The following is a 25415-nucleotide window of genomic DNA, read 5'->3' as shown; positions in this document are numbered from 1 at the left end:
CGCGACCACAAGCAGCAGACTGTTTCCTGGAAAGGAAACTCATGAGCGGTGTGCGAGGAAGATAAAGAGCGAAGAGAAAACATTGGGATCTCTCATTAAAACATTATTGTTATTATTATTATTCATTTAAATATCCTACCTCTCTTAGAGTGGGTTTTCCGGAAAAACATTAAGTTGAGAACATCGTCATCAACATCCACAGTACTTCTCTTTGATAAACAGGTAAGTTGGCATATGAAATTCATGATGCAGCATAGGCTACACTGTAAAAAAAAACGTATTGTAAGGCATGCCTAACCTGTTTAATCCTATGAATTCGAATCAATCGGACTAGGTTACACTAACAAATGTAGCATATGTAACGGTTTATCAGGTAGAAATGGATCCTTAAAGTAACAACTGCACGTATACATCGGTTACAGTAGCCTCTATATATAGTTTCCATCCCTCTGGAATTATTGTCATGTCATTGTTATACGCTAATTATGCCTTTTCTTTACTTCAACTAGTGGTATTAGAGAGTAGCACTGACTAGAAATCATAGCAAAAATGGTAACACTTTACAACAAGGTCTCATTATTAGGTAATTCATTAATTAACAAAAATTAACAATGAGCAATATGTTTTTTTACAACATTTATTAACCTTTGTTAATGTTAGTTAATACTAATTTTCATGTTGGGTGTCACAATGTTCCATTTTCGGGTTAATACATGCCTTCTGAAGAGAAGCGATGCGTTTGTGTAAGGAAAATACTTAAACCCCTTAAAAACTTATAGCTTAAACCCCTTTAAAACGTATTAATAACTAGCCGTGCCGATTACTTTTATGATGGATTGATGCACTTTTCACGCTTCAAAATCTCGTCCTCAATTATAAAGCTTGGATTAGCCAGGACATTTTTTCACAATCTCTGATTGTGTTCGTCTGAAATAAGAAAGCCATATACACCTAGGATGGCTTGAGGATGAGTAAATCATGGGAATAGTGCATGTATTAAATTAAATGTATTAAAAGCTTGTGTTAAATTATTTCTTGTCTTTAGCTTTTGAGAGGTTGGGCTAGTATCTGTATTAGTATGTTGCATGTTGTTTTTATGCGTTTGTTTTTATGCTGCTGATTGTACAAAACTTTGGTCTGCAGGTGCAGTTGTAAAGTGCTTTATAAATAAAATAAAGTGAGTAACTTCCCGGGTAATTCCTGGTGTTCTCAGCCTAAACGGTGTATATTAATGCCCTCCTGTTTTGCAAATTTATTGGCTATTAAAAACTCTGTTAGGCTGCTGAAATTCCATTCCTTACAATGCATGGAAAAAACATACAGGAAAATATTTGCATAACTTGCTTTTCTGGTTTCCAGAGAGTCATTTGCAGGTGCCATGGCAACAAATAATGGTAAGTGTGTCAAAACCTTATCAGTGACCTGATCCTGACAGCATTGTGTTAAATTGCTGTTATACAGTACATAACTCAAAGAAACATCCTGCTCTTTGATACTCTTTAAAATAGGTTACCCCATTGACCTCCAACCACAGAAAAATGCAATTAATTCCGCCCCTCCTTATAGCCAGGGACCAGCCATACCAGGCCACGGTAAGGGAATCTATGGAAAATACAATTTTTCAAAATTGTATCTCACTTTTTCAGATCCTGATGTTTAAGAAGTCATGTTCTTTCTTTCGCAAGGTCAAGTGCCTATGATGCCGGTTCCACAGAGACCTGAAGGCTGTCCACCAGGACTGGAGTACCTGACCCAGGTAGAGCTTCACTGCTGCGTATGAACCGCTCTGTACGACACTGAAGACACTGTTTTTTTTCTTGCATGAGATCTCTTCTCAGCAGTGGCGGCTCGTCAGGGGAAACAAGGAAGGCACAGCCTACCCAAAATTTTGTGTCTCAGAATGTGTATTTCTTTTTTGTGTTTGTAACTTCACCTCTGTAAGTGTAACCACCGCGTGCTTTTTCCCAGAATGCGCCGAATCTGTGAAACGCAAGTCTGAGGGGATAGAGAAAGGGACGAGGAGGCAAATCCATAGCCGGAGACTTGTGCCTCCGTTGGTATAAAAAAATTAGCCAATCACCATCGAGTATTTCACTTTCAGCGATTAGGAGTGTTGAGAAAAGTAACATGGGAGAGGAGGCTAGCCTCCCTTGGTATATCAACCAATCATCGACAAGACGTAAATTACGTGATATTAGTTTGAACTGGTACCGCTGATATAAATATGGAGAGTAGGGATATTGAATATTTGATTGCAAACAAATTTACTAAACTACCATTCAAACAACAGCTAAATTAAAAATAAAAAAGACCCCATGCCTAAGTTGGACATAGGCTGCAGCAATCAGATTCACTAAACAACCGTGCTCTTTTAACACTGCATTTAAAAAGACAGAAGGATGGATTTTTGCTTCAAGTGATAGGCTAGGACTAGGTGTTTATTTTGTCTTGATGTCTGTGTCGTTTTCTATAAATATTTAGGTATATACAGGTCCTTCTCAAAAAATTAGCATATTGTGATAAAGTTCATTATTTTCCATAATGTAATGATAAAAATGAAACTTTCATATATTTTAGATTCCTTGCACACCAACTGAAATATTTCAGGTCTTTTATTGTTTTAATACTGATGATTTTGGCATAGAGCTCATGAAAACCCAAAATTCCTGTCTCAAAAAATTAGCATATTTCATCCAACCAATAAAAGAAGTGTTTTTAATACAAAAAAAAAAAGTCAACCTTCAAATAATTATGTTCAGTTATGCACTCAATAGTCAATACTTGGTCGGGAATCCTTTTGCAGAAATGACTGCTTCAATGGGGCGTGGCATGGAGGCAATCAGCCTGTGGCACTGCTGAGGTGTTATGGAGGCCCAGGATGCTTCGATAGCGGCCTTAAGCTCATCCAGAGTGTTGGGTCTTGCGTCTCTCAACTTTCTCTTCACAATATCCCACAGATTCTCTATAGGGTTCAGGTCAGGAGAGCTGGCAGGCCAATTGAGCACAGTAATACCATGGTCAGTAAACCATTTACCAGTGGTTTTGGCACTGTGAGCAGGTGCCAGGTCGTGCTGAAAAATGAAATATTCATCTCCATAAAGCTTTTCAGCAGATGGAAGCATGAAGTGCTCCAAAATCTCCTGATAGCTAGCTGCATTGACCCTGCCCTTGATAAAACACAGTGCAGCAACACCAGCAGCTGACATGGCACCCCAGACCATCACTGACTGTGGGTACTGGACACTGGACTTCAGGCATTTTGGCATTTCCTTCTCCCCAGTCTTCCTCCAGACTCTGGCACCTTGATTTCCGAATGACATGCAAAACTGAGCAACAGTCCAGTGCTGCTTCTCTGTAGCCCAGGTCAGACGCTTCTGCCGCTGTTTCTGGTTCAAAAGTGGCTTGACCTGGGGAATGCGGCACCTGTAGCCCATTTCCTGCACACGCCTGTGCACGGTGGCTCTGGATGTTTCTACTCCAGACTCAGTCCACTGCTTCCGCAGGTCCCCCAAGGTCTGGAATCGGTCCTTCTCCACAATCTTCCTCAGGGTCCGGTCACCTCTTCTCGTTGTGCAGCGTTTTTTGCCACACTTTTTCCTTCCCACAGACTTCCCACTGAGGTGCCTTGATACAGCACTCTGGGAACAGCCTATTTGTTCAGAAATTTCTTTTTGTCTTACCCTCTTGCTTGAGGGTGTCAATGATGGCCTTCTGGACAGCAGTCAGGTCGGCAGTCTTACCCATGATTGCGGTTTTGAGTAATGAAACAGGCTGGGAGTTTTTAAAAGCCTCAGGAATCTTTTGGAGGTGTTTAGAGTTAATTAGTTGATTCAGATGATTTGGTTAATAGCTCGTTTAGAGACCCTTTTCATGATATGCTAATTTTTTGAGACAGGAATTTGGGGTTTTCATGAGCTGTATGCCAAAATCATCAGTATTAAAACAATAAAAGACCTGAATCTAAAATATATGAAAGTTAAGTGAGCAAAAAAAAAGCCATTTTAAAGAAGTTAAAAATCCAACCGCTAAAATTGTGTGCCCCACCATTTAAAATGTTAAAACCCACCAGCCGCCACTGCTTCTCAGGAAGTGGTGACATAGCTTGCGTTAGTTTTGTGGCTTTGACATGTTAATGTAAATGTAAAAGATGGTTTTCAACATTTATTCCCTTTTTAATGTAAATGTAAAAGATGGATTTCAACATTTATTCCCTTTTTACAACACAGATTGATCAACTTCTTGTAAAGCAGAAAGTTGAGCTAGCTGAAGGTAATATTGTGATGTTTGTTGTAGTTTTTCCAATGATATTACTTTGAATATTTTGAATGTGTTTAAATGTAAGGCATATTACCTTTCTATAAGCCCCACCCCCTTGATTACTTTTGCTTGATCATATAAGCTTTACACAACATCTCATAGGGATACACTGGAAATTTTAAATGAACAATATGATTTAAAGTAAAATGAATGTTTTCCGAGAATATTGACTTGGCCTGTCAAGTAGCCAAGAAGTAGTGACATGAGAACTTTATAGCCATGCCCTAGCAACCAGTTACAGCACCCTAGCAACCACCTCAGACTTCCACTAAAAAAAGATGAGAAGGATATCTTTGAATTAGAACATCATATAGATAAGGGGGAGGGATGTTTGGAATCAGACTGGCATGTAGTTTTAAACATCTCAAGTAGTTTTTAAATACCCTGACAACCATTTAGAGCAGTGGTTCTCAACTGGTTTGGCCATGGGACCCACATTTTCCCATGGTCATCAAGCTGCAATCCACTTTTTAGTTAACGCGCTCAGACCAGTTTTGCGACCCATCAGTTGAGAAACACTGATTTAGAGCACCCTAGCAACCGTATAGTTAAATGAGCCAGCCATATCTCAGCACTAGAACATTGTAGAATCACAGTGTTGGTTTGTTTTTTGTTTTTGGATTCAGAATGGCAAATAGTCTTTAAAAATCTCCCTGGAAACTCTCTAGTCACACCCTAGCAACAATTTACAGCACCCTAGCAACCGTATGGCCATATCGTTGCAACCACATAGCAGTGCCCTAGTAAATACTCAAAACACAATAGCAACTACCAAGCAACACCCTGACAACAACCCAGAACACCATAGCAATGCTTAAAAATGCCCTATCAACCACCTAGAACACCTTATCAGCTGCCTAGCAACACCCTAGCAATTGCCTATCAGGCACATAGCAACGCCCTAGCAACCAACCAGAACCCTCTAGCAACTGCCTAGAAACACCCTAGCTACTTCCTAGCAACCACAGTGCTGAGTATTGCCATGGCAAGCACCACTCACATTTTCTTCAGAAAATGTACATATTTTTTATTTATAATTTAAATGTATTTATTCATTTTATTTTATAGACGGTGATAAAAGGCCCAGTCACAATGTTTTATATTATTTTTGCTTATAAAACTTCTGTAATATGAATCTGTATTATTATTACAGTATTCTGTAATATTAAACTATCCAAACACACAGGACTTCCATAGAATTCTATTCGAAAAAAGTTTGTCTAATAATATCGCATATGGCAACAGATGCCGAGGTAGGATTGGTAGTAACCATTTTAAGGCGGGGCTTACAGATGGGTCAGTTAATGCAGTGAACTCAAATTGACATACACAGGTCTTTATTTTATAATTTTGTTTTTATTGTGTTATTGATTTATATCACAGTTATATTGGGCTGGGAGACCAATAATAAGTACATGGTGCAGAACAGCATGGGGCAACAGGTGTTCTATGCGGCTGAGGAAAACGACTGCTGTAACAGACAGTTCTGTGGGCCATTGCGCTCATTCGTCATCCATATTCAGGATAACTTGGGACAGGAAGTGATAACGCTCACACGCCCTTTGAAGTGTGCTAGCTGCTGCTGCCCCTGTTGCCTGCAAGAGGTAAAACACATTTATGTTCATTAAGTAATTAGTTTATTCAGGTTTCAAAGCCTTTGATTTGAATGTCAGGTTTAGTGGTTAAAGACGGTTGGTGAAAGAATGTAGGTTCAAGCCACAGAAGCAGTGATTCATGAACTAGTATCATTGTGCTATTTCCTGTAGAAAAAAAAAATGTTTTAGATAAAACCCTTTTACAATGTAACAGTTCAAAAGTTTGGGTCGGCAAGATTTTGTAAGTTAAGTCTCTTATGCTCACCAAGGCTATATTTATATATATAAAAAAAGTGGAAACAGCAATATTGTCAAATATTATTAGAATTGAAAATAACTTTCTATTTTAATATATTGTAAAATTTTATTTTATTCTTGTGATAAATCAACCTTTCAGATAAATCAAACTTTTTATGACTAGGAAAGGTTAGTTTAGGTTGAGTTGTAAAATACCATGTGGTACTACTTACCAAGGAAGTTATGTTAAATTTTCAAATCACCTTGACTATTGCAGGACTGATGTGTTGCATGATGGGTACACAGCAATGCCACCATCAATTGTCATGTCTGTGATTGAATTAACAGCTTAAACGCCACCTATTAGTTGTGAATAATTAAGTATAGTTATGCCTAAACTGCTCCAATCGCTGCTGATGTGTCTTTTGTCTGCCTCATAGCTTGAAATCCAGTCTCCACCAGGCAACCCGATTGGATACGTGATCCAGAATTGGCATCCATTTATTCCCAAGTTTACCATACAGAATGAGAAAAGAGAAGCAATTCTGAAGATCGTGGGGCCGTTCTGCGCCTGCAAATGCTGCTCTGATGTGAACTTTGATGTATGGACCATATAAGACCGACATATTGACGATAGTTTGATCTTTTGAGTTGTCATGTTCTTGCACCATTTTGCATGATCATAAATAGTTATTTATTTGCATCTAAATAGGTTTTGTCAATGGATGAGTCAACAAAGGTGGGCAGAATCTCTAAACAGTGGAGCGGTATGATGAGAGAAGCTTTCACTGACGCAGAAAATTTTGGAATCTCCTTTCCTATGGATCTGGATGTGAAGATTAAAGCTGTTCTTTTTGGAGCATGTTTTCTCATAGTAAGCTAAAATAAGGCATTATTGCACATCACCATGTTTCTTGTTAGACCAGTTTTTTAAACTTCCTCTATAGGCTCTGTGTGTTTCAGCATAGTGAATAATCTGATATTGTTCTTCTCTTGTAGGACTTCATGTTCTTTGAACACAGTAAATAAATGATAGTTTTCTTGATGTCATGTAAGTACACTTATATTGCATATGGGAGTATTTTGAAAATGTCCACAGCATGATTTGTCAACACGTGATTCTAACTATTGTCTTTCAATTAATATTTCAGGTTGCAATTTGAACTCCTTATTCTGAACATGGATGCAAATGTGGATGACTTAGCTTACAATTATATTTTACACATTACTATGCACATTATATTATATAGTGTTGTATTAATGTTCTTGAGTCACCACTAGGTGACAGCAATTCCCTTTTCTATAATGTTTTCAGCATCAAGTACCTGCTCTATGGAAGCTTTTGCTAAACAATTAACTTCCTTTAAAACTTTAAGGCATTTTTACACAATATAAACACACTTGTAGCAAGAAAAATTAATGAAAATTTTTGCTCTTTGTTTTTGTTTTTTAGTCAGTTTTTTGGTCATTGCTCTTTTTTTTGTTGAAGACAAAATTTCATCTATTTTACAGTGGAAAAGGGGTAATATCTAAATTAACTAATAATGTCAAAAATAATATTTAACATCACTTAATCAGGTAGAAGTAGCTATTTAAGGTAATTGCAGGCTACCACTTTTTACCATCTATTTATTACTGATCACTGGTAGTGCATTTTACATTCAAACATCTTATATTGTAAAAAGTAGTTGAAATAAGCATATAATAAATATACTGTAACTGTGTAATTATTCTCATTATTCAAAATAACATTTCTTTTAGCACCTACTGCCTTTTCCCCAAAGTGCTCTTCAATTCCTCATTATGCCTTCTTAGAAGTTAAGGAGGCATTAGATAATGAATACCACTTTCACTTTTTTACCTTTGCTTTCCTGTTATTCAAGTTTTAACGTTGCTCAGCAACAACACTTCATTTACACTCCATGAGGAATCAAATGATCCTTAAAAAAGTCCTTAGTCTTATCCTGAAAAATAGATGTTCATATGTAGACTTTTCACTAAAATAAATTATTTTCAGAGTTGCAACTAAGGACAGCTTTAGAAATGAAAAATGAGAAGGTCCCCTTTTGAAATTCACCTTTTAGTTTTAGATAAATGTACTATGTTCATAATAGTACGCTACATTTTAATTGTACTGTTTGTGCAGTGTATATGCTGTTCACTGTATGCAACATTTCTGCATGCATAGAATACCCCAAATGTGCCAAAATGTGAGTATACAACAAGAGTACACTGTGTGGGAAACCGTATCCCATAATGCAATGCACGTGACTTTCTTTTTTTCAATGTGGCGAATGAACCTGAAACCTGTTTTTTACTCATATTTATTTCTGAAATAATAACTGGATACCACAGCATAGCATTTTGCTGTGTGCAATGTATTTCATTGCATAATGTGTTCTATATCACATAATATAAGATCCAAAACAGACACACTGAGAGGACTGAAATTTATTGACAATAAAATAAGTTAAATGAATTATTCCTGTCTGCCTGCATTACTCTAAACCTTTTGAAGACCGGAGCATGTCATCCTAAACTTTCCCCTCTACACTATTGCAAATATCATCAGTTACAGTGCACACTGTGCTGTATGCAGTAAACGGTAAAATATTATTCTGTTCTTAAGACGTATAAATAGCCAAGATAAGAAGTGACTATTTCTTGTATTTGCAACTTTATATCTCACAATGCTTGATTTCATATCTAAAAATGTGACTGTATCTTGTGATGTGACTATTTCTTGTATTTGCGACTACAGTTGTGGTCAGAATTATTGGCACCCCTGGTAAATTTGATAAAAGATGGCTGTAAAAATAAATCTGTTTATCTCTTTGATTTTTCAAAAAAAAAAAAAAGCCAGCTAGGGCGTAGAGGCACAGGACTGGCATTATCTTTATACACCCCGTGATAATGCGGCAGGTGTCTTTGAGGGCTGTGTCAATCAGTTTGGTATGGTGGGAGCGGCTCCAGCTTGAGCACGCGTATTCGGCTGTGGGGAAGCACAGGGCTAGGGCAGTTGCATGGATGGTTGGTGGATCGGGGCCCCATTTTGAATTTACCAGTTTGCGCAGAATGTTATTACAAGTGTTGATCTTTGGTGTTCTGAAGGTGAGTTTTGAAAGAGAGTGTCCTGTCGAGTGTGACTCCCAGGTACACGGGGTGAGGGTGGTTGGAGAGTTTGTATCCATTCCATGAGATGCTCAGTTCTTTTTTCGCATCTCGATTTTTAAGGTGGAAGCTGCATAGTTGGGTTTTTGATGGGTTGGGTTTCAGGTGGTTGTTATTGTAGTAGGTTGTAATCTCTTGGAGGGCACTTTCCATGACAGGCTCAATCTTCTGGAAGTTCTCCTGTTGGGTGGTGATGCAGAGATTGTCTGCATAAATAAAACCGTGGCATTGTAATTGAAGTGATTGGTCATTAGTGTATATGTTGAAGAGAAGGGGGGCCAGTACGCTGCCTTGTGGTAGGCCATTCTTTTGGGCTTTCTATTTGCTCTTCATGTCATTTAGTTGTGCAAAGAAGCGCCTGTTGTTGAGGAGGCTTTTGATGATTTGACAGAGGTCGAGGTCACCAGTCATGTCAAAAAGTTTCCTAGTCATGATGCGGTGCTGGACAGTATCGTAGACAGCAGTGAGGTCTATGAAAGCTGCTCCGGTGATGAGTTTGCACTCAAAACCGTCCTCAATGTGTTGGGTAAGGTTCAGTAGCTGTCCAGTACAGGAGTGGCCAGGACGGAAACCAGCTTGATCTTTAATAAGCTTAGATTCTATAAGTGGCATAAGGCATTGGAGTAATAGGCTCTCGTAGAACTTGTAGGTGATGCAGAGGAGGGAAATTGGGGATGATGGATCCTTTCCAGGTTTGAGAATTGCAACAGTCTTGGCCTTTCTCCATAACGGTGGGAATATTTTCTCTGCCATGCATGAGTTCAGCATTTCTAGGAGCCAAGTCTTTGCTTTAGGTACCAGGTACTGTATCATTTCCGCCAGTACATCATCGATTCCTGCTGCTTTCCCAGGTTTCAGCATGCTCATTGCAGCTTCAAGTTCTTGTGGATCGAAAGGCTTGGTGAGTGCTCTGGCTGGTTGTGGGTGGTCCAGTACCGCTGTCCGGCGGTATTCTCCTGTGGGTCTGCGCCGGTTTTGGCTGCGACCGTTTGCCACCAGCTGTGCTGCAACTGAGTTTGCTGTGACTGTTGTAAGTGTGGGCGGTGTGGTATGGTCTTCGCCAAGGCGGCGGAATGTGGCCGATGCCTTACTGCTGTTGTTGGTCATATTGGTGTTTTCTAACAGCTCCTTCCAGGCTTTCCTTCGATCTTCCCCGACTTTGTTCAGCAGGATCTCTCAGAGTTCCATGGTGGTGGGGGATAAGGGGTCCTTATGGTATGCCCCGTGGTAGGCTTTCAATAGGTCACTAGATGTTTCCGACAGCCCGGAGATGTACTCAGTCTGGCATCCTCTTGGTATATGTCGCCTGGCTGACCTTTTCAACAGGTCTTTAAACATGCTGTAGTTGTTGGGGTGTGATGGAATGCTGGAGATGGAGTTTTCAATCTCCTGTTGGAACGGCAGCCAGTCTGCCTTATGCAGATTGAACCTTCTGCGGAAGGGGACGGTTGTTGCTTGGAGAACGGATCGGATGGTTATGGTGATTGGCCGGTGTTGCGTGTGGGGGATAGGGTCTAGGACCTCTTTCACACAACTCTCGTTGTTAGTTCACTGCTCACACACACGATATCTGGGTTATATCCTCGTTTCCATCTGGTGCTGTGAAAAGATTTTGGCTGTTTTGCGTCGTGGATCAGAGTCAGGTGTTTCGACTCGAGCCAGGTTTCGACTTCATCTCCGTCTTGATTGTTCGCTTCATAACCCCACCATGTGCTATGGGCATTGAAGTCCTCAATGCTGATTTGGTATTTCCTCTTGCATCTGTCTGGCAGTTCAGAGTAGAGGAACGGACTTTGGGGGGGTTTATACACTGATGTGACAGAGACGTTCAGGAGGGCAACTGTGATGGTTTCCATTTGCCCTTCGGTGATGTGGGTGCAGACCTCTTCGATCGCAAGGTTTGGTCTGCTGACTACAGCTGACCCATACTGTCTGTGTCGGATCTCGGCCACCAGCTTCATTCAAGGGATGGCTGGTTGGTGTTGTGTAGGGCTGATGTGGGTTTCCTGCATGCACACTATGTCGAAGCATCTGACCGCTGTTGCTAGCATGTCTGCCTTGCATCAGGAAAAACCTTCAATATTGAGGGGGGCGAGTATCTGTTGCGCTTTGGCATCGTCATCTGTTAGATTGCTCGGGTAGGTATACAGATATTGGCCTACTGGTGATGGTAATATCAGATAGGAATATCAGATTGTACCAGTCAGCGTTTCCCAGGCTGCACCACGGGGAGGTTTCTGTATTAGCAGATTGCACCATATTGCAAAATCTTACAGGGTGACTTTATTTCTTGTTTTGTGAACGATAGTTAATTTCTGATGTCTCTGAAATTCTATCAGTTAACATTCGATTAATCTGACTCATCCCTCAGTTTGTAAAAACAAACTAAATATTCATTTGCACTAATGCACTTGAAATGCAAGTCAGTTTCAACAGTATATGTATTTTTCAACCATATATTCTTTTTTTGTCTATTGGAGCTGATTCTTTTGTCATTTATTTTTTTAGTCCAGTGTACACCAATGTAAGTCGATTCTGCGTCTTTGAGGAAGAAAACCTCTTGCTCTGGAGAAGGCTTGTAAACTTACAAACTGGGAGAAATAGTGGTAGCTGGGCTTCTGGATGTATTTGGTTTGATCAATAATGGAGGACTCATCTGCTGATGGAGGCGCAGAGAGACCTAGACAGCCTCTAATGAAAGGGCTTGATTGATGTTGTCCTCTGATGTGTCTATGACAGCAGCCAAAGGCCTCACCTCATGCAGCTCCACCCACAACTCACCACCGTTTACATACAGTACAGCCACAATCCACTGTTGTTCAGTGGCGTTAAACACTTACTCAACCTCTGTACACTGTAAGCATTTAGTCCCTTGAAGCTAATTAATAAAGCACCAAGTTGGTGCAGTCATTTAATATGCTGGGTCTCATCATTAGGATCTTCAATTTGTATCCTATAGTGCTCACAGACAGACAGGGCCGGCGCTCCGCACACGCACATCACGCACTGCGCGTAGGGCACCGTGTGCTTGGGGGGGGCACCAAAAAATCTGGGTCGTGAAAAATCATCACAATAGGTTACTAGTATAAATAACAAATAAAATATGTCTAAAGCATGTTAATATACAAAAGCAATACAAAAGTAATATAGGCCTAGACCAAATTAGTCGAGAAAAAGGTGTATCTCCTGTGCCAGTCTCCCTCTGGTGCCCCCCCTTCCCCACCTCCCAGTGGTCTGTTCGATTATGCCTCAATCAATGTCAAATTTGGCAGACACCGACCTCAGACATGGCCTCGAAAAAGGCATCAAGAGTCGGGGGCGGAAAAAAGGAAAAAGAAGAGACAGCGGGATGATACTCGCGCGTCGCTTGCAGGTAAGACAATGTTTTAAATAAAAATGTTAGTTTTGTAGCGCGGGCGCCCTTGCGTCGTGTATGCATGTCCAGGGGGGCGTCGCTTAGAGTCCTGCGCGGGACTGTTTTCTTCATCCCGCTCCCGCCCGCGCCCGCCGAATTTTTGACCATTACCGCCCGCTCCCGCAACGTATGTGTTACACTCCCGCCCGCTCCCGCAATATGTATGTCCACTCCCGCCCGCACCCGCAAAACTCGGAGAATGTATTCCCGCACAATAATAGAGATGCACTGACTTTGTGTCTTCTCCTGTCCCGCAGGAAAAAAACGCGTATTTGTATTGCTATTGTTAAAGAGATTCATGGGGTTGTTGGTTTCGTTTCCCTGGCCTGCATGTATTCTGACGCACTGATCAGGAAGATGAATAGTAAATGTCAGACTTGCCTTGCTCAGGTTTTGTACTGTAAATACCTCGTTTAAGGTTCTTTTCCACATCATTGACATCTCCATCATGTCGTTAGGCTACCTCCCAATCCCGCAGGGGTTTTATTTGTCCGCCCATTCCCGCCCGCAGCAAAGTTCAAACCGCCCGCTCCCGCGAGATTTGCGTTGGGTCCCGCGGGACCCGGCGGGACTCAATCCCAATGCAGCCCTCTAGCGTCGCTAGTAGTGCAAATGATCCGGGGCTTTTTTAGCCCTGCATGTTTAATCTTTTATTTTAACGGGGGTCCGGGGGTTTCTCGAATTTTGAAACTTGGGCTGTTTAAGATGCAGTTAGTTTGTTTGAGAAGAAAAGGAAGACCGCTTAGATACGTTTTTTCGTTGTTGTTCTATGCGGATAATTTTCAAGAGGTTTATAGGCCAAGGCCCAAGGGCGACATCTGTTGGTGAAACTGCAATTAGAAAGAAAAAAACACACAATCTCAGTGTTTGTATATTTTCATATTCACAGAGTTGTCAAATTATTAGGGCTGGGAAAATATTAATCGCATCCAAAATAAAAGTTTGTGTCTACATGATATATGTGTGCGTATAATTATTTTGTATATATAAATACACACACATATGCATGTATATATTTAAGAAATATTTGCATGTATATACTGTATTATATATAAATTTAAATATTTTATATATAAATAACAAACATTTCTTAAACACATACATGCAAATGTGTATTTATATATATATACAAAATAATTATACACAGTACACACATATATCATTCATGTTCCAAATCTGTGTTTTTAGTAATTGTGGTGGTTTTTGGTATTTATAATTTTAACCTTTATATTATTTATTTTCATATTTGGTGCCATTGTAAATGTAAAATGATTTATTTGCAGCAGTTATTTTGGAAGTAAAGAGAACCTAACTAAGAAATTCTGAATGCTTGTTATTCCTTGGGTGGGTGAGTGAGTGGGTGGTTGGGAGTGGGGGGGCACCACCAAGCATTTGTGCTTAGGGCACCCAAATGGCTAGCGCCGGCCCTGCAGACAGAGGTGGGCGAATCAGTTGCATCTTTTGATTTAAATTATAGGCATATAACTGACAGGGGTGTAATTACAATTATTAGTTAACCAAAAAGTTTTCATCCATGAACTATGCTTTCTTGATTCTAAGTAAACTTAAGAAATATTCCAGGTTTAATACAAGTTAAACTCAATCAACAGCTCTTGCAGCACGTTGATTACCACAAAAATGAGTTCCCTATCAGTCGGTCACTTTGACGTACATTGTGACCGACGAATAGGAATCTCGCTAGAGAGGCCAATCTACTTCGAGTGAAACTAAACAAGCCAATGCGTGCAATCATTTGCATCAGCTGCTCAGCCTCGCAGCACGGGTATATAATGAGCAGCAGGTGCGATTGCACTTCAGCTTTTTTGCTTCGGAGCCAAGCACTTCGATGCTTCTACAATTAAAACAGACTGTGAAACCAACAAGCCTTTCTTGGACCTCTCCATTTGGTGCGGGTGTTACAGCACGGCAGCGCGAACGATCTTTCTTCTCTCTTTCCTTCTGTCTTTTTTTAATTTTCGTTCCAGTTAAACTGAGCAAACAAAAAAGCTGTTATAACAGCTGGTAAGGTGTGCCATTCAGAGCGCTCAAAAGCTGTTTTTACAGCTGGTAAGACCTGCCAGCGAGAGAGAGAGACAGCGCACAGACAGGTGCAAATTCCTGTCTGTGTTCACAGTGACTGTTCCCCTGCGTGCTTCAGCACCAGTTAGAGCAGTCCCTAAAAGAGCTTACACAGATAGAACGCGTCTTTTTAAAGATGACTTTCTATCTGTGTTTCTGGATGCGGTCGTTACCTGGGGTCACGGGATGGTAACGATCGCTGCCTCGTGTGTCTGGGCCTCAAACACGCTGAGGCAGCTTTTGTGGATGAGTCATGTGCCATTGTGGAAAGATGACCATCGCGGATCTGCGGTTGAGACTCTCGTTCCTGCAAAGGGGCGGAGTCCCTGTGCCTCTGCCTCGATCCAATCCTCCCCAGAGGGTTGCTTCGGGCAGTGACGCGGGTGACCTGAGGATTGCGGTGAGCGCGCTTCCTTCGGGGAACCAACCATCTAGGAACCCTCATCCCTCTCACGCTCCGCAGCCAGTTGAGCCACCAACGGAACGTGCTGGACCATCCTCGAGGTGTGTACCAGTCATTTCCTTTGGTGCTCCCTGCGACGATCAGATGTCGATTGCTGCATCGGAGGGTAGGTCAGACTTCTCCGCAGATGACGACTCGGCTCTGCTACCTCCTTCGGTTGTGCCAGCGGTACCCGAATCGGACCCGGAGATGATGGCCATGCTTTCCCGGGCCGCCAACAGGATCGGGCTTGTGTGGTACCCTCCACCGTGTCCCAAGCCCTCAAGGCTGGATGATTGGTATCTCGGGGTGGCGCATGCTGGTTCTCAGCAACCCACCCCAGTGCCTTTCTTCCCGGAAGTGCTCGAGAAGCTCACGGTGACGTGGACGGCACCTTTTACTGCCAGAAACCATCTCAGTGGCTCCTCTTCCCTCACCACCCTTGATGGCGGGGCAGCTAAGGGATACACGCGTATCCCGCCAGTGGAGCAGGCCATTGCTATGCAACTGTGCCCTAACTCCACTTGCACGAGGGTGCATGATCCACAAGTTCTCCAGGAACTTCGTACTGCAACGGACCTAGCTCTTTGTGCGATGAAGGTCACCGCGTGGTCAGTGGGTCGTGCGATGTCCACCTTAGTGGCACCTTTCTGACCATGTCCATCCCTTTATGGCCACCATGGACTACTGATGGCTACTTCCAGCAGGATAATGCACCATGACACAAACCTCGAATCATTTCAAATTGGTTTCTTGAACATGACAATGAGTTCACTGTACTAAAATGGCCCCCACAGTCACCAGATCTCAACCCAATAGAGCATCTTTGGCATGTGGTGGAACGGGAGCTTCATGCCCTGAATGTGCATCCCACAAATCTCCATCAACTGCAAGATGCTATCCTATCAATATGGGCCAACATTTCTAAAGAATGCTTTCAGCACCTTGTTGAATCAATGCCATGTAGAATTAAGGCAGTTCTGAAGGCGGAAGGGGGTCAAACACAGTATTAGTATGGAGTTCCTAATAATCCTTTAGGTGAGTGTATATATATACTGTATATATATTAAAACTAGGGGTGTAACGGTTCACAAAAATCACGGTTCGGTTCGATAAGATACACTTGTGTCACGGTTCGGTACGTTTTCGATACAGCAAAAAGAAAGAAATGCCAGAGAAATTTCCTTGATTTAATTTTTTTAATTATATTTTTATTAAAACTAACACCATAAAGTATGATATTTTTTTACTTTGAGCAATGATGGAGCTATACTTAACTTTTCTTAGGAGCATATAAAACAAAACAGCTCCTTGGACAAAATGAAATGTAATATTGTAGTAGTTATAAACAAATTGGTTTATTTTAGTTCAGATTAACATTTGAGGGCAGCAATTGTATCCATAATGTCAAAATAAAACCGACGTGATGTTACTTGAAAGCATTATAGCCTACTATTCCTGCCAAACTTCCATGGTTATAGTTAGTAGTGTTACTACTGTAAATCCATGGTGAATGTTGCTGATCTGTGGACAATGAATAGTTCATTCATGGCACAATGTTTCTTCCTGGTTTCCACGTCAGCGCTGTTTGATCCGTTAATAACGGAGAAATGTGAATGAACTAGATCTCGCAGCGATGGTATTACTTCAGTGGCGAATTAAAAAATTTTCTTTACTGGATTTCACTGTGTAGTAACAGTGCTCTTGATTAAGATCGGCTCGCGCTGCATTGGTCCAAACTGATAAACGGTCCGTCAACCACACAATAACGAGTAGCTCAGTTTCGTTCCGCTTACATTACATTTGCCATTTGATGTTGGGCAATGTTGTGGTCACGCCAGCGTCTCTTACATTATGAGCGCGCTTATCACGCGCGACGCGCCTGCATTTGAAATAACGAAATTTTGGTCGGCAGGAAAAATGGTCCAACGAACCGTTCGGTTTAAAAATGCGTACCGAAAACCGAACCGAAAGCCTCGTACCAAACGGTTCAATACGAATACGTGTATCGTTACACCCCTAATTAAAACATATTGTCAGTTTGTGGCACATCTGTATTTGAGTGGCATGTGCCACTGAATGCTTTGTAATACCAGAGGTTATTTATTTATGTCAGTAAAGCTGCTCAACTCATCTGTCAGTCACTACTGGAGGTGTCACAACATACGGTAACATGTTCAGTGTCAGTGTCAGTGTTTCACAACAATGTCAGTGACACTATTCCCTGGCACATGCCAATGAAGACCGGATGTGTAAGCATTTCAGCAGCATTGTCAGCAGCTCTGGTTGAGTTGGGCAGATCATTCCCTGCTGGTGGAATGATCTGCCCAACTCAACCAGAGCTGCTGAGTCCGTAGCCATTTTCAAGAAACGGCTGAAGACGCATCTTTTTCGGCAGCACTTGATCCAGTAATACTAACACTTTCTCTTCTATTCTATTATGTATATATATATATATATATATATATATATATATATATATATATATATATATATATATATATATATATATATATAAAATTACATGTACTGCGTTAGATTAAACTGAGAAGGGTCATAGCACTTGCATATTGTTGTCCTACTGTTAGTTTAACTGCTTCCATTTTTTCTCATTTGTAAGTCGCTTTGGATAAAAGCGTCTGCTAAATGAATAAATGTAAATGTGCCACAGAGCATAGCGACGTGTGCCACTGGCTTCTGTGCGTCAGGTGCCATGTCACTTAATCTTTAAAGTGCCTTTCTTTAATGCTCAATGATGAGGCAGAAATGCTTTTGTTTGTGAAAGATTTACCCCCCACACACTTATTTGAGGGAAATGCTGATTGATTGTGAGCTGAACATGATGCTTTTCATATCCAGTTAATGTTAATATGAGTTAATATCATCAAAAACATTTATATTAAAATTGACCAGTTTGATGTTCAATGATAAAGCAGAAATGCTTGTTTGTGAAGAAAGATTTTCCCCACACACTTATTTGAGGGAAATGCTTTGTGTTAGCAGAACATGATGCTTTTTTATATGATGTTTTATTAAAAAGGTTTGGGAAAAGCACGTTCAGATAATTAATCTAATTGTCATGGTATGACCTCATCCAGTCAACTCAATTAACATCAGGAGGTATATATACAGCAGTTCCCTTTCGATACTTTACTCGTACTGAGTAATTTTTCTCCGAATTCTGAAGCCTTTTTAATCACGCAGTGAAACTGCACGGCCATTGGTTCGTGCAGAGTAATAAAACGAACCAATGGCAAGGCAGCGGAGCTGCACGAGCCTATGGCAGGGAAGCACGCCAGAGCACGCCATCATATGGGCGTGGCATCTGGCTATAAAAGCAGGGGATCTGGCATGGGACAATCAGATTAATTTTCCTTCAGCGACGACACTTCTCTTCGCTGATACTCTTCAATCCTTCTCGCTGTTGACCAGCAAAGCAAGGGAACCAGCCGAATCAGCGCGCCGACATCAGCTCTTTGCCGATCCCGCACACGTACTGTTCGCGAGCCGCTCTTCGCCTGCAAGTAGCTGTTTCAGCGATCCCCTGCCGCCATCCGGCGAGTCTAAAAGAGCAAATTACGAGATTGATGCAAATGTCACGCCACCACTGTGGCTCGTGTAGTGAGCCCCTGCACGTTAAAGACAAGCAAAGAGAGTGCGTCTCGTTTCTTTTTAAAAAGAAAAAAGAAAGATCGCTTTTTTTTCTTTTTCTCTCGTTTTCTTCCTTCCAGGAACCTTGGAGGAAAAAACAGCGGGGCAAAGGGGTTGAACCCTCGGAGTTGAGCGAGCTCACACCGGCCCCATGTCCCGCGTGCCTCGTTCTCTCCACATAGAGAGGTTTCACCTGTGCTGTTTTCCCGCCCAGACCAACGCCCCTCTGCCAGCGCGAGTGGTATGGTCTCATTCATAGGATCTGACGAGGATCTTCATGACGACAGCATGTCGTTGGCGGCCTCTTGACGCGAGGATTGGTCGGGCTCGGTAGATGACCCCGCCCCCTCGCTGCTTAGAGAGCCAACCGACGCAAGAGCTGGGATTGACGTAGAGTTTCTCTGCGTCCTTTCCAAAGCTGTTGAAGAGCTTGGACTGGATTGGGCTGCCCCTGAAGCCCACACACAGCCGGTTAGACGAATGGTTCCTGCCGGGGCGCTATCAAGCCCCTCGTCAGCGAGCAGCGCGTTTTTTTCCGGAAGTCCACGACGAGCTCACAAAGTAAAAGTAGAAATTGCGTTCTACAAGCCTCTAAAAAGAGTTCGAGTCATTTCAGACTGGCTTTTGGAGTGTATACACACAAAGCGCTCTAGAGCACAGGTTATAACACTTCAAGCATTTGACTCTCCCGACCCAGCCACGGAGGGAGGGTCGCGTAAACGCCCATTGTGCCCCGTTCGTGCGCTGCGTGCTTATGTGGACAGAACTAGCTCCTTTGGCTTGTTGGAGCAGCTATTCGTCTGCTATGAGGGTGCTAAGAAAGTAGTGGAAAGATAGTGGAAGCCATCCACTTGGCTTATGCTTCTTAAGAGGCAGACTGTCCTATAAGTGGTCGCATCCACTCCACTAGGAGTTTGGCTTCATCTTGGCCTTGTTTAAAGGGCATGTCTATTCAGAAAATTTGCTTAGCAGCAGGGTTGGTCTTCGCAGAATACTTTTGCTAGATTCTATAACCTTGAAAACCCCTTTCTTTCGCACCGGATGTGTTTTCTGCACAACAGGATTTTAATGAGGTGCCATTGGATGGCTGAGTCACCACGCCCCTCCTCAGCGAGTGGTTTAGACTAGGTCGTATAGCCGAGAATGTGTTTGTTAACGTCTACACAGGAGTTTCCTGCAAGACTTGAGTGGGCTCTTTTGGCTGCCTGTCTCTTATGTGCTTAACCCTCTGGGGACGGATTGGGCGGTACCGCCCAAAATGACATACTTTTACAAATGTGTAATTATCTTAAAAACTATTAATGATAGAAAGGTGCGGTCTTTTTTGCCGTCTTCCTCAGATTCCGCTGAAAACAGTGATATATGGTATACACACTTCCTTGTTGTGCAATACCACTGCGTATAAGGCCAATGAAATCGATGTTGTTAGGAATATTCCACGCGCAAAGACCAATGAAAAAATTGCCGCTGGGAGGAATATTTTTATTACCCAATCAGAGGAAGGTTACCACGACGTATTCTAGCTAATCAGAGGACTCTGTAGCCTTGCAAGGGGTGGGATTATAGTAAGTGATATGACGCAAACAGCGTCGAGTGGAGAAGGAGACATCTAGCGAACGGATCGGAGTATTACAGAGCGCACAGAGAGATTTATATGAGAGAGAGAGACAGAACGATTATAATATTTATATATATATATATATATATATATACACTCACCGGCCACTTTATTAGGTACCCCATGCTAGTAACGGGTTGGACCCCCTTTTGCCTTCAGAACTGCCTCAATTCTTCGTGGCATAGATTCAACAAGGTGCTGGAAGCATTCCTCAGGGAGTTTGGTCCATATTGACATGATGGCATCACACATTTGCCGCAGATTTGTCGGCTGCACATCCATGATGCGAATCTCCCGTTCCACCACATCCCAAAGATGCTCTATTGGGTTGAGATCTGGTGACTGTGGAGGCCATTTTAGTACAGTGAACTCATTGTCATGTTCAAGAAACCAATTTGAAATGATTAGAGCTTTGTGACATGGTGGAAGTAGCCATCAGAGGATGGGTACATGGTGGCCATAAAGGGATGGACATGGTCAGAAACAATGCTCAGGTAGGCCGTGGCATTTAAACGATGCCCAATTGGCACTAAGGGGCCTAAAGTGTGCCAGGAAAACATCCCCCACACCATTACACCACCACCACCAGCCTGCACAGTGGTAACAAGGCATGATGGTTCCATGTTCTCATTCTGTTTACGCCAAATTCTGACTCTAACATCTGAATGTCTCAACAGAAATCGAGACTCATCAGACCAGGCAACATTTTTCCAGTCTTCAACTGTTCAATTTTGGTGAGCTCTTGCAAATTGTAGCCTCTTTTTCCTATTTGTAGTGGAGATGAGTGGTACCCGGTGGAGTCTTCTGCTGTTGTAGCCCATCCGCCTCAAGGTTGTGCGTGTTGTGGCTTCACAAATGCTTTGCTGCATACCTCGGTTGTAACGAGTGGTTATTTCAGTCACTGTTGCCCTTCTATCAGCTCGAACCAGTCTGGCCATTCTCCTCTGACCTCTGGCATCAACAAGGCATTTCCGCCCACAGAACTGCCGCTCACTGGATGTTTTTTCTTTTTCGGACCATTCTCTGTAAACCCTAGAGATGGTTGTGCGTGAAAATCCCAGTAGATTAGCAGTTTCTGAAATACTCAGACCAGCCCTTCTGGCACCAACAATCATGCCACGTTCAAAGTCACTCAAATCAACTTTCTTCCCCATACTGATGCTTGGTTTGAACTGCAGGAGATTGTCTTGACCATGTCTACATGCCTAAATGCACTGAGTTGCCGCCATGTGATTGGCTGCTTAGAAATTAAGTGTTAACGAGCAGTTGGACAGGTGTACCTAATAAAGTGGCCGGTGAGTGTATATAGCATATTAACAATTATAGCATTATTATTTTATTGTTTTATAACTTTTATGATGGCAAGCAGTAAAAGATTTACCTCAGATCAAGCTCTGGCACAATTACTGGAAAGTGACGAGGAGAAATCCGAAGCTGACAGCTTTTTGACAGATGATGAATTATTTTACCAGGATGGGGAGGATCCATTTGAGGACTGGTATGTAACTTCAAATAACCTCTTTATTATTATTTATTTTCTCATGCATCTTGAGTAGGCCTATGTGTAATGTTATGTATTGGATTTTTAGACAGAGAGAGAGAGATTGAGACATGAAATGTGTTTTAGTGTACAGAGGAGTTTCATAGGGTTACATTTAGTAACATTTAGTATAGAGTTTATAGTGGAGGTTTTTTTTTTTTTTTGTGTCAATGAATTTTGACACAAAAAGAAGCTTCCAGTTTCATTGTGTAATTGCTCTCTCCTTTTACATTTATTTCAGTTATGATAATGACCCAAGCACGTCATCTACACCGGCACCAGCACCTCAGCTGCCACCGAGGAGCGAAACAAACCAGCCAAGCACATCAGCAACACCAGCAACAGCACCTCAGCATCCACCGAGGAGGAGATTGAGCCAGCTAAGCACATCAGCAACTCCGGCAACTGCACCTCAGCTTCCACCGAGGAGGAGATTGAGCCTGCCAAGCACATCAGCAACACCGGCAACAGCACCTCAGCTTCCACCGAGGAGGAGATTGAGCCTGCCAAGCACATCAGCAACACCGGCAACAGCACCTCAGCTTCCACCGAGGAGGAGACGCAGACAATCTACACAGAGTATTCAGAGGCCCACACTGAGCCGCTCAAGATCACGCTCCCCACACCGTACAACACCTGAACAACACTGGAAAACCGAAAGCGATCTAGATGTGGCACCCATTCTCCCCAGGTTTGCCCCTGCCAGGCCCCCAGGAGTGCAACTGGATAAATCCAAAGTGTACAGTCCACTTGATTTGTTCCAGCATTTTTTCAGTAATAATGTCATCAGAAAACTGTGCAGTAACACAAATAAGCAAGCTACAAAGAGGATAGCAGAAGGGCTGCAATTCAAATGGACTGATGTCACCCCCACAGACTTCCTAAAATATCTTGCACTTGTCATTTTCATGGGACTGCTAAAACTTGGATCAGTGAAAGCTTACTGGAGGCAAAAAAACATTTTTTCAGTGCCATTTCCAAACAAAGTGATGCCAAGGGACAGGTGGCTCTGCATTTCCTCAAATGTGCACATGAGCGATCCGGCTGAGGACATTGTGAATGACAGCAAAAAAGGCACATCAGACCATGACCCACTGTTTCGCCTCAAGCCTCTGATGACAGAAATCAAGGCAGCATGCAAGTCCTTTTACCAGCCAAACAAAAATCTGGCAATAGATGAGAGGATGGTGGCAACAAAAGCCAAAACAGGGATGACACAGTACATAAAGGACAAACCAACTAAGTGGGGATTCAAACTGTTCATCTTGGCCGACTCTTCAAATGGATACACGTCTAGCTTTACCGTGTACACGGGGAAGGCAAAGTTCCCCACTGGCTTTTGACTTTCCTATGACGCAGTTGTGGGTGTCCTGGACAAAGCGTATTTGGGAAGTGGTTATCACATTTATTGTGATAACTTTTATACAAGCCCTCAGCTGTTCAGACACCTGTCGTCTCTGCACTTTAGAGCCTGCGGTACTTATAGAGAGGGGAGGAAGGAAACCCCTAAATCCACCGTGAATGCCCTCTCCAAAAAATCCCAAAGAGGCACAATCAGATGGATCCGAGATGGTGACTTGCTCTTTGTCAAGTGGATGGACACAAGAGAGGTGTCCATCTGCTCGACCATCCATCAAGCCTACACATCTGAGAAGGTCGCGAGAAGGCAAAAAAAGAGAGATGGAACCTGGGAGAAAGTGAGCATTCCAGTTCCCACTCCAGTTGTGGAATACAACAAATACATGGGGGGTGTGGACTTGTCCGATCAGCTCATCCAGTACACCTCTGCTCACCACAAAGCTCATAGATGGTATAAGACTATGTTCTTACACTTTGTGGACATAGCCACATGCAACAGCTACTTCCTCCACAAAGAACTGTGTAAAGACCAGAAGACTACACCGCTGACACACAGAGCCTTTATGGAGGAGCTCTGTGCTCAACTTGCTGGGGTGACAACTAAGGTTCAGACAACAGTGGCTGCAGACAGGACAACGCATCACACACCCCTGCCCATTGCCCCATTGGACCCAGCGAACCCTGCACACAAGCCTGCAGATACCAGAAAGTATTGTGAGCACTGCAAGGCAAGCAGAGTGTACAACAAGACCCCCTGGCAGTGTGGGGCATGCCAGGTGGCCCTCTGCAACTTCCTGGAGAGGCCTTGCTTTGCTCACTGGCATGCCTGAGAAAAAACGCCTGGTACTGTTTGTATATAAAGTTCATTATTTTATTGTTCTTTACACTTTTGATTGAACAGTTACAAATTTCTGTCAAGCAAAGGGTTTGAAAAGTATATTTTTTGTTCAAAAACTGTTCACTATTGTTGTGTGAGGTGTGATTTTCAGTAATAAATGACAAAAATAAAATTCCTTATAACGTCCTTTATAAACACATTACATGTATTATTATGTTAGCTTAGGGTCTTCTGAATCCATAGATACCAAACACATGGTGTTCCATCTCCATTACATATGGTTTATAAGCCCAAATGTAAAAATAGAGAAAACGGACCAAAAAGGGCTTAGTCCCCAGAGGGTTAAAGGTGCCCTAGAATGTGAAATTGAATTTATGTTGGCATAGTTAACCCTCTGGGGTCTGAGGTGTTTTCGGGGTCCTTGAGATGTTTTGGCATGCTCTGACATTTCTGCTTTTTTCAGTTGCTTATAAACATATTAATGGCACAGGTGAAAGTACACTCTATATAGCACACACAGGGCTACCATAATATGTGAGCAACATGTATGTACATGTTTGTATTTTTGAGAGAATATTGTTTATGCGTGGTTATTGAAAAAACTAAAAACTAAAGTTTCTAATATAAGGCCACAAATAACATACTAAATATCTGTCCACAAGACTTTTGACTAGTGGATGTTGTCGCCTAGAGTTTTTGCTTCAAATTGATCTGAAAATCATTCTGCCTAATCATTCACATAAAACAATAGATTGTTTTAAATTGTGAAAAACATTTTTTTGTTTGCAAAGGCAATATGCGGATGGGCGGAACGGCCCAACCCCCTCATGAATAATTAGGCAGTTCTCACCTGAGCAGACTGCATACTAATGAGCCTTTCATTCAGGGGTGTCACACAATAAAGAATGCAAGGACAATATATATATATATATATATATATATATATATATATATAAATAAATATTTATACACACACACACACACACACATATACACTACCGTTCAAAAGTTTGGGGTCAGTGAGAATTTTTTTTTTTTTTTTTGGAGGAAAGAAATCAATACTTTTATTTATCAAGGAATAATTAATTTGATCGAAAGTGACAGTAAAGACATTTATAATGTTACAAAAGTCTTTTGAACTTCCTATTCATCA

General features: G+C 42.0%; 1 protein-coding gene across 1 annotated transcript in view; it reads left to right on the top strand.

Annotated features, from left to right (window-relative positions):
* Positions 1-1363: 1363 nt before the first annotated feature.
* Positions 1364-25415, top strand: part of LOC130097403 (phospholipid scramblase 1-like) — a 55380-nt gene continuing 31328 nt past the window's right edge. Inside the window, exons 1-2 of the mRNA XM_056264236.1 lie at positions 1364-1394; positions 1509-1592. Coding sequence (XP_056120211.1) covers positions 1379-1394; positions 1509-1592 — 100 coding nt within the window. The 5' untranslated portion in view covers positions 1364-1378. The remainder of the gene's footprint in view (positions 1395-1508; positions 1593-25415) is intronic.

The sequence above is a fragment of the Rhinichthys klamathensis genome, unplaced genomic scaffold (assembly GCF_029890125.1).
Source record: "Rhinichthys klamathensis goyatoka isolate OS25496 unplaced genomic scaffold, OSU_Roscu_1.1 h1tg000011l_1, whole genome shotgun sequence".
In the NCBI taxonomy this organism is placed as follows: Eukaryota; Metazoa; Chordata; class Actinopteri; order Cypriniformes; family Leuciscidae; genus Rhinichthys; species Rhinichthys klamathensis.
Note: the sequence above shows the minus strand (reverse complement) of the source record. Positions and strands in the feature narration are given on the sequence as shown.